Raw genomic sequence first — 14,562 nt, 5'->3', positions numbered from 1 at the left:
TCGATGAAAGGTTTATAGAAAAAGGGAAAGAGGTGTATGTTGTATTTACTTATCTAGAAAAGGCTTCTGACCGCGTGAATTGGGAATTGCTGTTGGGAGTTTTAAAGAAGGCTGAGTTGGAGTTGAGTTGATTTTGAGTTTAACGTCCCTTCCAGCAGCGAAGCTATATGAGATCCTACTATTAACGTGGAATCCGAACTACATGAGCTCCTGCCGGGAATCGAACCAGGGTCTTCCACACCAAAGGCGCGTAAGCTAACCGCTTAACGACGGAGCTCAAGGTTGATTAGGAATTAGATTTCTGGGCTGTCGGCATCTAAGGCCATTTAGCCCGTCACATATATGAAGGATGACGTCCTTCGGTGAGCACACTATCCGATGAAAGGAAAGGAGGAAAGGATGGGGAAGGAAGGAAGCGGCCTGGGACCATTAAGTTAAGTACCATTACGACATTTGTCTGTGTGAGTGAGGGAAACTCAGGAAAAACCTCACTCAAAATGGCTGGCCTGAGAAAGCTGTTACACTTTTTCGACCATATGGTCCCACCGGGAATCGAACCAAGGGCGAGAGCGTTAGCGACTACGCCACGCGGGGCCATGAGCTCAAGGAGCTGATATGGCTGGAAAAACTCATAAGAAACCTACATATGAACCAACAAGTAAGTGTTAGAATAAGGGAGAAAATGACTGAGAAGAGCACTATTAGAATGGGAGTTCGGCAGGGATGATGTCTCCCGCCAATATGATTTAATATCTATCTAAAAGAGAGAGAGTGAAAAGGAGCCTACACAGTCAAGACGGCATTTCGGTAGGGGCTACAATGATTAGAAGTATAGGGTTTACAGATGATATGGCAGTTGTGAAGTGTGAAAATACAATCAATAAGATGCTAGAAAACTTGAGGAAGGACTGAAGAATATGGGATGAAAATAAATATTTGAAAGACAAAAGCCATGGTGATTGGAGCGAAGCGGTCGGTGTCAAATTTAAAAATAGGAGGGGGGGGGGAATAGAACAGGTAATTAGTTTTCGATAATAAGACTTGGGTAGCATCATTTAGTGATGATATGAAGTGCGAACGTGAAATAAAAACAGACAGGAATGGCGAAAGAAACCTTTAGGAGGACGAAAATACTATTTTGTGGGACCATGAATAAAGAGTTGAGAAAAAGACTCATAAAATGCTTCGTATGGAGTATTGAACTGTATGGGTCAGAAACATGGACATTAAGCAAAAATAATGAAAAAACACTGGAAACTTTCGCAATGTGGCTGCACAGAAGAATGGGGAGAATTGGCTGAGTCGAGTGAAAAACGAATGAAAAGGTGTTAGGAATGGTAGGGAGAAAAGGATAGTTTTAGATATTATTAAGAAGAGGAAACAAACTGGTTGGGGCATTGGCTAGAAAGAAACTGTATCATGAGGGACGTGCTAGAGAGTATGGTGGCAGGATGGAGAGGGAGAGAGATGACGGAGGCTACAACTGATGGACGATATCAAAGCAGAAAAATCCTACGTGAAGTCGAAGAGGTTATCGGAAGATCGCAGAGCACGGGCGTTTCTCAGTTGCGGAAAGTGGCCTGTAAATAATGGCAGAATGCCTATGATGATGCTCCTGCCTTCTACAGGATACATTAAGAGTGATTCTTTGCGTTTATTATTTGGATTATTAGATACATATTATTCTGTTCAAAGTAGCAGTATTCGATTTAGGTTTCACAACAGAGTTCAGCGTTTCGCAAAATTTGAGACATTCGAGTCCACTGTGGAACATTTCTCTTTTTTCCACATGTAACAGTTACTATTTATGCCAGGGTTTGCCCAAGTGGGCCCAGCCCGAAAAAACCCACCGGGTTTTTTCGGGTTGGACCCACCTGAAAAAACCCATCTTAAAACCCACCTGGGTTTTTGACTTTTTGTTAGTGTAATATTGGTACAACTAAGGTGATCACATTGAAAGTTATTTTTATCAGATTTTAAACTTTCTTTGGGCGAATTATATGCTTTCATGTTAAGATAGACAACAATATTTCACGTAAGACCTTTATAAAGCTCTAAATGCACTGAATGAATGAATAAATAAATAAATAAAAAACCTCACCTGAGCTTGAGATAATTGTAGAACAAATTAATGTGCGGATTATGCTTATAGCCTATTTGAAGTAAAGTAAGCGATTGTATATTTTAGAAAATACTTTCCGTGAATAGTGTGTTTCCTGACTCGGCGCCGCCGAGGGACGTTATCCCTCATACGTTGACGGGTTTAAGGTCATAGTTGCCGGTACTAACAGTAAATATGTAAATACATTAGTAAAACTATTAGTATTATTTCTTACCTTCGATGGTAACAATAGTATTCAGTAAAATTCGGTTTTCCAACAACAGTTAAGTTCAGTCATTTGTTGCTAGCCGTCAAATAAGCATTCTGTAGAATCAACACTAGCAATAACGTAAAAATTATTGTCAAAATTAAGGAGCTTAATGCTCGGAGTTCCGAAGACTACGTAACGCTTACTATTTCAAGTGCTGCATTCAAACTTCAGTATTAATGGAAGTTTCGATGTACAGTAAAACAAGCTGCATTTTCAGGAAAAACCCGTCGTGAAAGAAGTGTTCGGGAAATTCCCGCAATTGAACCCACATAGCATCGAAAGTGAATACTTCAACAATAAATTTATTTATTTTACGCTGGAGGATATTTCATTTCATTTTAGATATTTTGAAACATTTACTTTATAAAATATGAATTATAGGCCTATCTTTGTTAATTGTTTTAAATTAATTTTCGGAAAGAACGGTCTTGCAACAAGTGCTCGGGTAATTCCCGTAACTGAATGCACAAAGCATCGAAAGTGAACTTCAACAATAAGACCACTTATTTTACGTTGAAAAATATTTAAGACATTTTGATGAATTATATCTTTGTTTTAAATTAATATAGCTATTTGGTATTCATATTTGGCGAACGTCACTGAGGCTCCTAGGATGACTCGATCTACATTTGTTAGTTTGTCTGCCTTTATCATACAGTGTTCAACTTTCGGTCTTTTAAATTTTCAGGATACAAACCAGACACACACTAAATTTTCTGTTTAGATTTTGGCAGCATACCAACGTAAAATTACAAAATGGCGCGCTTTTTTTTTTAAAAAAAATAGCTGATATCCACTGGCGAAAATCCCGGGGGGATGATGGGGACATATCCCCTACAATATTGGAACTGTCCCCCTCAATAATCCGATTGGAAATGTGTCTTTTAGGAAGAAATGTGATTATTTGTGTCCAACTGTCACAAAGGAAAGTGAGAAGAAATTGATACCTCCCAGAATAAGCCTCAAATCTGACCGCATCCCAAAGCTGAAGACAACCCTGCTTCCCTACCCATGTTATCCCGGAGTCCCACACAGGGGACATAAAATATGACGATATTATTATTGCTTTACAACTTTAAAATCAGACTGGCAACATTGAAAACTGTTTACAGGGAATGATCATATTTGGATCATCCCTTGTGAACAGTTTTCAATGTTGCCGGTCGGATTTTAAAGTTATAAAGCAATAATGTCGTCATATTTTATGTCCCTGTGGAGGACGCCGGGACCGACATGGGTAATCCTCCTCAGCATTGTTTTTCGCCTTCATAAATATTTTGTACATCACATGTATATATATATATATATATCTGACCAGAACAAAATGAATTATTTAATAACTATACGATATATTTATAGTTATTAAATAATTCATTTTGTTCTGATCAGAAAAATGTTTTAAAATGTTATTGTGATTATCCAGAACTATGGAGTGTATATATATATATATATATATATATATATATATATATATATATATATATATACCGTCTTACCCGTCCCCCCAATGTTGAAGACAAATTTGCGCCGCTGCTGATATCCACGCTACAAAGCGCAATTTTAGGTCTTTCAAGTTGAAATTTTCAAAGTAGAAGCACAAGAGACTAAATTAGCTGTATATATTTTGGCGGCATAAAATTTCAAAATGGCGTCCATTTTTCAAAATAGCGGGTATCCATGCTACAAGGTGGAATTTTCGGACTTTTTAAGTTGATATTTTGAGGGTAGAAGCACAAGACATTCTAAATTTGCTGTATGGATTTTTTCGGCGATCCAATATAAAATTTCAAAATGGCGGCAGTTTTTTTCAAAACAGCAGTGAATAGAAAGTTGTTGCAAGTTGTGACAATGACACTCATAAAATGTAAATCATATTTTAACATTTTTACCCCAAAGAGATTGAAACATTTCGAAAAAACCCAATTAAACCCGAAAAAACCCAATAAAACCCGAAAAAACCCACATGGGCCCAGGTGGGTTGGGTTTTTTCAAAAATACCCGGGTTTTTTCAAACCCTGATTTATGCAGTATTTATTATTTTATTGGATGCAGAATCCTTCGAGTTTATGATAGACATTTGTATTTACTACGTCACATTGCTCTAGTTTTGTTGTCAAATGTATTTATTACCAAATTTTATCACCGATGCTCGACTTGAAACAGTTACGTATACTGTTATTTTAAATTAAGTGTGTTTAATTGTATTCTCGAAAAGCAAAGCTATTTCTTTCTATGATGAGTTTAAAATGCATACAACAGTAAACTATACAGAGGATATAAATATAATGCCTCGAAAAGTTTGAGTTAAGTCAGCACAGTTGCAAATTTACATTCGCAACAGTGATACTATTAAATTATACCCAAATGTTCAGTTCGTTCAGGATATCATTCAGTTCTTACAGAAATATGCACTGAAGCTGGTTAAACTTTGGATACAGCTGTGTGTCCTTCTGTTTCTAAGAGCGTGCAATTAACTAGTAGTGGTCACAGCTTCGACTCTTGATAGGATGCCGAATCCAAGTAGTGGTTGAATGTTATATTTAAGCAGTAGGTAAGATCTTCCAAAGCCTTGGTGCTAAAAAATGATGTTAAAATCCGATTGATCATTTTGGGAATAATTACTAAACTTCAAAGTACTCACTTTTGCTCCTCTCGTAGGAACATTCAACTTTCATTTTCCTTACCTTCGTATTGATAGTGATGAAAGATATCACAGCGAAAATAATATTTTTAAACAAAAATAAAAGTTTATTGATAAAATTGCTCTTAAAGTGATTTATATTACGTACAATCGAGGATAATTAGTTCAATGCTGCTCAAATCATAATGGATATGGATCACATAATAAATCTTCCAGCCGCAATAAGCATTCACATTAGACACTACATTATTTATATTAGTTTTTAAAGATAATTATTCAGCAATAGTGTAGTACTGACTTGTGTTTACGTAGGTAGTAGTGGTTTGTTTGCTCAGGTTAGTTATTTAAATTTTACTGCAGCAATGTAACTTCAAACCGTAACTCTAAGTGTTTACTTATAGTACAAAATTTAAATGTAGCTATAATTAATATTTTCTTGAATTGGCAAGTGTATCGTTCATCAACGATTATTTTCATCTCCTTGAGCATGACTAGTCCCCTTGAGGGAAAAGAAATGTCACTTTTCGTGGGGGAAAGCTACGAAAGTAAGCAAAGGGAAAACGACAGAGATTCTTGGAACTATACACCTTATTCGTGTATCGTCATGGACAGAAGGAATAAAAAAAATGGAGGATATACCGTAATTACAATGCTAAAATATTATAATGTGCGAATGGGAAACTAAGACACTTACACATATACAGTGTTTGTTACATGCAACAATTTATATTGCAGTAATTATGTATATTTGTTATATACTATTTACAAAATAATTAGTAAATACGTAGATACGGTACTAATAACTACTAATTCTGCATTAGAAATACATACAGCACAATCAGTAATAGGTTTTACTTCAAAATACATTTTCTGTACGCGGCAACTTAAATTAGCAATTATAGTATTATGGAACTTATTTTAAACACCGAATTTTCTTACCAAGCAATCCGATTATATTTGGATGACGCAATTCTTGAAGAAGTTTGATTTCCCTAAGTGCAGTCCTGTTAATTCCATCTCTCGCTTCCGCTCGACTGCCTATTTTGATCTGTAACATAAGTACGAAACACACAGGTCTTAGTTACATTTTAAATTTCGTTCCTAATCAAAGTTTAAACATAATTCACAATTTCAAGGAAAATATTACAAAACACTAACGTTATGTATTCCTTCTTTAAACTTCCATATACACGTAGATAATTCCAGTTAAAAACAACGAAGCCATGTAATGAATAAAGTTATAGATAACACTATAGATATACGAAATATTTATATATACAGTCATGTTCAAGGAACCTGAATATGCACCTTTGCTTCAGAACATCTGTAATATTCTTATTCATAGGTAGGATTGCCTCAAAGGTGTATATTCTTTAGTTTCTTTTGAACTTTCCTTATAGAGCCATGTGCTGAAACACACTATGTATCTACAAGTGAATCACCCTTTAAAAACCAGATAAGTCTTCACTTCTCCCTGTAATTCCTTTTATCTGTATTTTCGAAGTGAAAATCAAAGTATTTTGTTACCGTCCTACGGATATATTTCCTATACTAAAGGACACAGATAACTGATAGAAATTAATTATTATGGAATAATTAGTTAAATAAAAATGTGGGAGGAACAGAAGAATCCCGAGAAAATCTAAGGATATAATATACACCACAAAGTCACTTGATTCAGGATATAACCAGGAATCCATCGCACGTGAGTTCAGTGCCCATCACTGAGAGACACTATCCTACATACATTTTGAGCTTTGTACACTAACAAATCACAGAATATGATTTTAAAAGCTATAATTAGAAAAAATAATTCCGTAGATGGTCATAAATGTTAATAGTTTTTCATAGAATAATTGTAATATGCATTTAGGTACGTCCATGAGGTTTAAGAGCATAATTTCAAGTATCAAAAGATTTTTTAGTGGAGTATATGGGAGACTACATGTGACAAATGGATTTTTTATTGGTACCTTGGGTTCAGCCTACGGAGCTGGATTTTGGACAGCAAGTAAAGTATAAATACTGGCAAATAATAGTTAAAAAAACACGGTCTTTTGTAGTTTCCGACTACTGTGCCGGACAAAAAAGGGAAATGGAAATGCGCAGCAGTTGACATCAATTAAAATTAATATTTTCATCGGGTTCTGGTCGTACACATAAAATATGACTAATTGACAGCAAACCATTTCACAATCCGAGAACATTTCATAAAATTCATATCACAATGGATGAAACAAAATTGCACTGACTCCAAAAATGCATATAGTTTACACCAACTAAAGTTAGTATTTTCTTTGAGGTCTTATCGTACACATCCGACTAATCGAACTCAAGCCAAACGTAAACAAAAGGAAAATATTATATAATCCTGTTAGGGGTATGAAATATAAAGGGGCTTAGAGTATGGAATGATGCAAGGCTTTAGTAATACTTTAGGGCGGAAAGTACTTTTGGGTTTGAGCTGTACCGAAGAGAGAGAGAGAGAAAGAAAAAAGGAAAGGAGAATGGTTGCTGTGTAGTTAAGCAGATATTATGTTGTTGTATATGGGGTTTGAATGATAACAAGTTAGTTGCTGTTAATTCAGAGTTTGTGTCAGGAAAATGTGTGAGGTTTTAAACAGGGTAAAGTTAGAGACGTGGATTAATTAAGTCATGAGATATGGAGATGTTTAAATAATAATATATGCTTATTGTGAGGAGTGAAATAAAGGGCATCAAGAAAAGTGCAATGTTTTTGTCAGAAGATGTAAAGGAGTTCATAAAGCATTAAATAAAGGCATTGATATTGTTAGATTGATTAAGGCAAGAGTTTACCTTAACTGATTTTAAAGACCAACAGATTGGCGCAGTCTATAAAAGAAGTCTACGCTTCCAATTGAGACAATGGCACAATATTATGGAAAGGAAGCTACGTATAAGGATATGCTACAAGATATGGAAAAACCGAGTGGAAAAGAACTTCATCTGTGGATTTTGGAGGAATTCAGGAAACGTGATCTTGTAATTTGTAAATTACAAGAAGAAATTATGAAGCTAAAATCTATGCAAAACAAGGATAGATATACATAAAATGGATTAAATTCGCCCAGAAGGATAAACAAAAGAGTTAGATATTCGTTGTCATGCGACTCTACGTGTCCGAACAAGGAAAGACAAATTAGATGTAATAAAGTCAGAAATGTCATATAAGAGGAAAGTGTCCAGGTTTTGGCAAGCGTTGTTTTAAATGCACTGGCTTACACCATTTTGTACCAGCATGTATATTACGATCAGTGGAGGCAATGGGAAACCAGTTACAGGTGGAAAAATTTGAAAACAATAACTACAGTGCAAAAGAATCTAATACTAATGGTTTACGTCCGGTAGTCGCAGAATCAAGAAGAGTGCCTGAGCTATATCATGTTTACACAATGGGGACACTAAATTACCAATCAGAGGGAGATATCTTGACAGATTTGAGAAATGGAGTAGTGGACAAGCAAGTAGCAGGACATGATTTGACAGATTTTAAAACAGTGGCAGAAGATGATGGAGTTGAATTGTGCATTGGCACAGAAGATGTAAATGTCAGCCACAGTGAAGAATACAATGGAATATTCTTAAAGGTAACAAGTTGTGGATTGGACTCTATAAGTAACTACAAATTATTGAGGAACTTAGAAGAATATGAAGTTCTAGATGACCGAAAAAAGCGCACACATGGACTTACGAGACAAAAAAAGATGTCGAGAAAAGAATGAAGAAATCAAAATATAAATGGGCGTTCTAAGTAAAGAAAAGGTGAAAGGGAAGCAACTGAAGTTTAACATGAAACAAAAAATATTACAATGTATGTTTACTGAGTTTATGTCTAGGGATCAGAAAATGCAAGAAATGAGGGACAATGTTACTGAAATTGAACAGAGATTGAGAAGCCTAGATAAGAAGAAGAAAAAAAAGAAGAACAGTTACAATAAACAGTATTACTTTAGTTGTGTATATTTAAACATGTAGTATTCTTCGTTTTTCTTTTTTTCGGCAATCCCCGGGAGGATGTTAGTGGTATGAAATATAAAGAGAGAATATGGAATGAGGCCAGGCTTTAGTAATACTTTAGGGCGGAAAGTATTTTTGGGTTTGAGCTGTACCGAAAAGAGAGAGAGAGAAAAGGAAAGGAGAATAGTTGCTCTGTAGTTAAGCAGATATGTTGTTGTACGGGGTTTGAGTGATAACAAGTTAGTTGTTAATTCAGAGTTTGTGTCAGGAAAATGTGTGAGGTTTTAAACAGAGTAAAGTTAGAGACGTGGATGTAATTAAGTCATGAGATATGGAGATGTTTAAATAATAAGATATGTTTATTGTGAGGAGTGAAATAAAGGGCATCAAGAAAAGTGCAATGTTTTTGTCAGAAGTTGTAAAGGAGTTTATAGAGATTAAATAAAGGCATTTATATTGTTAGATTGATTAAGGCAAGAGTTTACCTTAACTGATTTTAAAGACCAACAAATCCTTATGACACATGGACGAAACAAAATGACACTTCATACCAACTCGGTGCTGTGAAACTCAAGTCTTTAGTGTCAATGAAAAGGTTATTTAAACGGGCTGCAGGAAAAGTAAATGAGGTGTACCTGTCTATTGTCAAGTACCATAAAACAGAGGCGATATGGGAACACCCAAGAGCCCTTGCTCCACTTGGGCCTTTACACTGCCAACCAGTAATGGCTTTTGACCCAAACTGGGTGTTATCAAATTCTATAAAAAGAACGTAACGTAAGGATTGCACATGTCAGAACTGTATTTTTAACCTCAAAATGTTAGGAGCAACTGTATTATAAGATAAGCTGAAACTGCCATCACTTTTCATGTGTTCAGCCGCGTAGGCCTGAACATTCTCGATTTGTTAGATACCTAATGTTATTTCATATAAATCATCTGCAGTTAGACGAGGAAATTTAATGAGTAAAGTAGTATCACATGGTGTCCAAGCCTGCGATGTGCATCTAGCAATCTCCGTGTCTCCCGAATCAGTAAGCTTTTGTTGCACATGATTTGGCGGATTAGCACGTAATACCATAATAGCAACTTCTTGCATTTCATTGGAATCTTTAGTGAGGGGCGCGGCGAACTGGTTTTCCATGCCGCAAGCAATCAGAAGATATGTACGAATATGTGTCAACCCTGCTATAGGGACTCTATTTCTGAACATTTTGAACTTCATTTTGATGTGCCCCTTTTTGGCCTCTACTGACCATCTGTCTTCGGTGACTACAAGTGAAAAGTTTGCATCTGCTGCTTCATGCTGCTTTGAGCCCTTTTGAATAAGAGCAGGCATGTTGGCAAGGATTCCTGCTTCCTGCAATACAGGTATGGAATCCCGAAATCCTCGATCAACAAGGATGCAGTCACCACGCTCTATGAAGTCGTGCAAAATATTAGCAGCATCTCTGAACAAAGAGTTAGTAATGTTGGCATCGTTATATGCACTAACGAATGGGCCTATAACATCGGTAATAAACCCAGACGGTGTGACAATCATCATTGGTTTTACAAGAGGACATTTCTGTACACTGTATAAGCGCCTCTGAACACTGTAATTATTTGACTTTTTAGTAAATATATGTAAGTACCATCCATAATTAACACAAGTTTATTCACCGTAATTCAACATAATTTTCTACTCCACTCTGGAACTTTGGTAAGAACGAGATCGCGACCTTTGTTATTAATACCTAGAACAGTGGGAACAAACCTTTCTACCAGATCTCGCGAACAGATTGGAGTACTCTATATACTCCACTTTCGTCTTTGTATTTAAATAGTGCAGCTAGAAAATTGTTTGACAATCATGTCGCAGTTTCATGAAGAGAACTGCCAATCTGTTATCTGCTATCGTGTTGGTACTTCGTCACAAATGGAAACAGAACTGAAGAAGATGCATAAACTGTTCGTTTTTTACACCAGTGAAAGTAAATAGGTCATTGTACGAAACACAGGTGACATCAATAGCGTATGATCAGCTAGGGCAGGTAACATCAGGTAGGGTTCAGTTTGTATACCACAACTTATATCCGTTTCAGCCGAAACAGTTTCGTCACAAGCACCACTAGCCACTGGAACTTCCTTCAGCAAGTTTCTGACTTTGCACCAATAATTTATACAGAAATAATTAATTTCTGCTAAAAGCAGAAAGATTTCTCACGTGAGCCACGCAAGCAACTTATGGTCTGTAACTCCATTTGACCTGCAATGGCTCGTTTCCGTTTTCCTCGAAGGCATTTTCCACATACTCTACACCCTGATGGCTGAACACTAGCCATTCTCACGACAACAAATGCTACAAACAAATGTACGAAACGAATCCGCGATAGAATATCCTCGGTAACTGAGGTCATATCACAGCAATGTCACTACGAAATGGTCACTCTCAGATTGAAATAAATCAGACGTATAGTCCTGTAAACAGACACTATGGACATTCTGCAGCATTCCTCTACAAATGAGCGATAGCACAAATACGATTCGCAGTAAGCAGTGTTGGGCAAATTTCAATTGAATTAACAATTAACAATTAATCTGTAAATTTAATTGTTAATTGCAATTAACAATTGAAATAAGTAATGGTTAATTCTTAATTGCAGTTGGCCATTAAAAAAGGAGAATCAATTGCAATTGATCAATTGATTGAAAGTAATTGCAGTGGAAAGTAATTGCAATTGAATTCTGTAATTCAATTGCAATTGAAATTAATTGGCAATTGATTCAATTGCAATTGATTTCCACAGCAATTACTTTCAATTGATTGATCAATTGCAATTGATTTTCACTGATTAATTTTCAACACTGTAGTTCAGAGAGGGCGTGGGGCAATGAAAACTTTAGCCACGACCAATTGACTCACCACCCGTCGTGACCCACGACCCACCGTGACCCACTCTGACCCACCACCCACCATAAATCACTCTTACCCACTGTGACCCACAGACCTGCCAAAACCCATTGTCATCAACTCTGACCCATGATTCACGCCCTCTTCTCTACTGACTAAAGAGTTTAAACTTGTAACAAAACAAGCCTATAAAATTATCACTCATCGGAGTTTGAATTTCTACGATCAATCGCTCAAGCATCGCACTAATACAATAACAGCGGATCTGACCTTTCTAATATAAATAAAATAGTTTGTTCGTGTGTCTGTGTGTCTATCTTTGTGCGGCCTGTGGACGAGACGAGTGGACCGAAACTTTTCAAAATTTGGTCACGGGTAGCTTGGTCTAGGCCCCAGACCAAGACGAAGAGTTTTTTTTTTTTTAAATTCCTTACTATGGGGTCTCCAGGAGACGTTTACCGGGACCGGCCTGGGGACCAGACAAGTCGACCGAGAGTTACCAAATTTTGGTCAAAGATACCTTGGTCCAGGTTTCACACCAAGGCAAAGCTTTTTCGAAAAAATTCGAACCAGGGGGTCTCAGGGGGGCGTTTACCGGGACATGTAAAAGTAGTAGAAAATGACCGATATCAGTGTCGATTTCATAGTTTTCGCGGTCGCTGAGATCAATGGTGAAACTCCGATCGCATTAACTTCCAAATTCACCGTATTCTGCTACGGGCCGTGGGTCAATGGGGGGGGGGAATACCGAAACGTACAAGTAATCCAAAATGACCGATATTAGTGTCAAATCCATAGTTTTCGCGGTTGCTGATATCAATGGTGACACTACCATTAGCGATGACTTTCAAATTCATCCACCGTTGTATGCGGGCCTTGGGTCACCAGAGGGGGGAATTCCGAGACATGTAAAAAAATAATCGAAAATGACCGATATTAATGTCAAATTCATAGTTTTCGGGGTAGCTGAGCTCATTGGTGAAACTCAAGACCGCGTTTACTTTCACATTTAGCCCCCATCAGATAAGAAACGGGGGCATTATGAAGGGGATCAAGAGACATGTAAAAATAATCCACAATGACCGATGTCAATTCCGTAGTTTTCGCGGTGGCTGAGATTAATGGTGATACTTTCATTAGCGATGATTTTCAAATTTAGCCAGCATTGTATGCGGGCCGGGAGTCACCGGGGGTGGGGAATTGCGAGACATGTAAAACTAATGGAAAGTGACCGATATTAGTTTCAAATCCATAGTTTTAGCTGTCGCTGAGATGAATGGTGATACTTCCACAGGCGTTGACTTCCAAATACAGCCCCCATCGGCTGCGGACCAGAGGCATTGTTTTTTTCAAAATTGGAACCAGAGGATTATAGGGATTTTTACCGGCATATGTAAAAAGTAGTAGAAAATGGCAAATGTTAGTGTCACATTCATAGTTTTCGTGGTATTAGTTGGGGGTTGGTGGGGGCCAGAGGAGATTGTTTCACAATACGAACCAAGGGGGTCTGAGGGGGTGTTCACCGGGACATGTAAAAGTAGTAGAATTTGTGTCGAATCCATATTTATCGGGGTTGCTCAGACGTATAGTGACACCCCCGATAGTGTTTACGTTAAAATTCAGCCCCATCGGCCTTCCCAATGAAAGCACATGTACGTTGTTGGATATATATTCACACAAAATATATCCAATGTTAGAAATGTTTCTTAATTGTTCTCCCGTTGTTCAGTTTGTTTACATTGATATTTTATCTGATCCGTGCGAAGAACGGGTATAACAGCTAGTACGAAATGGTAAAGTGTTTGTTATGGACCAAATTACAATGAATTCAATTATATAGATAATTATTATAATTATAACTAATAAATATTTCCTTGTTGAATCATAGAGCTTCTCCGTGCCTAAGCGGTTAGCGTACGCGCCTTTGGCGTGGGAAACCCGGGTTCGATTCCCTGCGGGAGCTCATGTGGTTCGGATTCCACGTTAATCAGTAGGTCCATGTCTCATATAGCCTTGCTGCTGACCGGGACGTTAAACCCCAAACGCAACTCAAAATCAAATCAACTTGTTGAATTATACATATTTTTCAGTGGAAAAATGAATACAATTTAAAAGTCCCAAATCAACGTAAAGTAGACCAACTTAAAGGAAAATTTATAAAATTTTCCATATAATTAAGCTTACAAACTTAAAATTTCCATGTAATTAAGCTAAATTTCCATTTTTGTGTCGTTTTGTGCGCCTATTTCCTCGTTTTCTGCGTCACCGGAAATGGGTCAATGTTATCCTACAAATATGGCGGAACAAGTTAATGCTGTTCCGTCAGGAACGATTTCGAGGTCGTTTCCTTCACATCGTCTTGTGCGTGTTTTCTACCGTTTTGTAAGTCTATTTCCACGTTTTGTGAATCAATAGTAGTGGGTCAAAATGGGCATTCAATGTGGGAAGAAAACTGATCCACTCTCCCACCAGTATCGAATTTCAAGGTCGCTTTTTTCGCATTGTTTAGTGCATATTTATACCGTTTCTGCGCATACTTTCACGTTTTGTAGGCCAACGAAAGTGGGTCAAAGGTGACCTACAAATATGGCAGAGAAAGACATATTCATTCCACTTTCAAGGTCCATTTTGACCCTCTTCCACTGATGCACAAAGCGACACAAATCATGTATAAAAAG

General features: G+C 37.1%; 1 protein-coding gene across 2 annotated transcripts in view; it reads right to left on the bottom strand.

Moving 5' to 3' along the window:
• LOC145666515 (cyclin-dependent kinase 7-like) overlaps positions 1 to 14,562 on the bottom strand; it is a 155,985-nt gene that overhangs the window by 87,523 nt on the left and 53,900 nt on the right. For both annotated transcript variants that reach the window (XM_081733802.1, XM_081733803.1), the window contains exon 3: positions 5,953 to 6,061. In XM_081733802.1, coding sequence (XP_081589928.1) covers positions 5,953 to 6,061 — 109 coding nt within the window. The remainder of the gene's footprint in view (positions 1 to 5,952; positions 6,062 to 14,562) is intronic.

Source organism: Thermobia domestica, chromosome 12 (assembly GCF_964235325.1).
Source record: "Thermobia domestica chromosome 12, izTheDome1.hap1.1, whole genome shotgun sequence".
Classification (NCBI taxonomy): domain Eukaryota; kingdom Metazoa; phylum Arthropoda; class Insecta; order Zygentoma; family Lepismatidae; genus Thermobia; species Thermobia domestica.
This window is presented reverse-complemented; position numbering and strand designations above follow the sequence as displayed.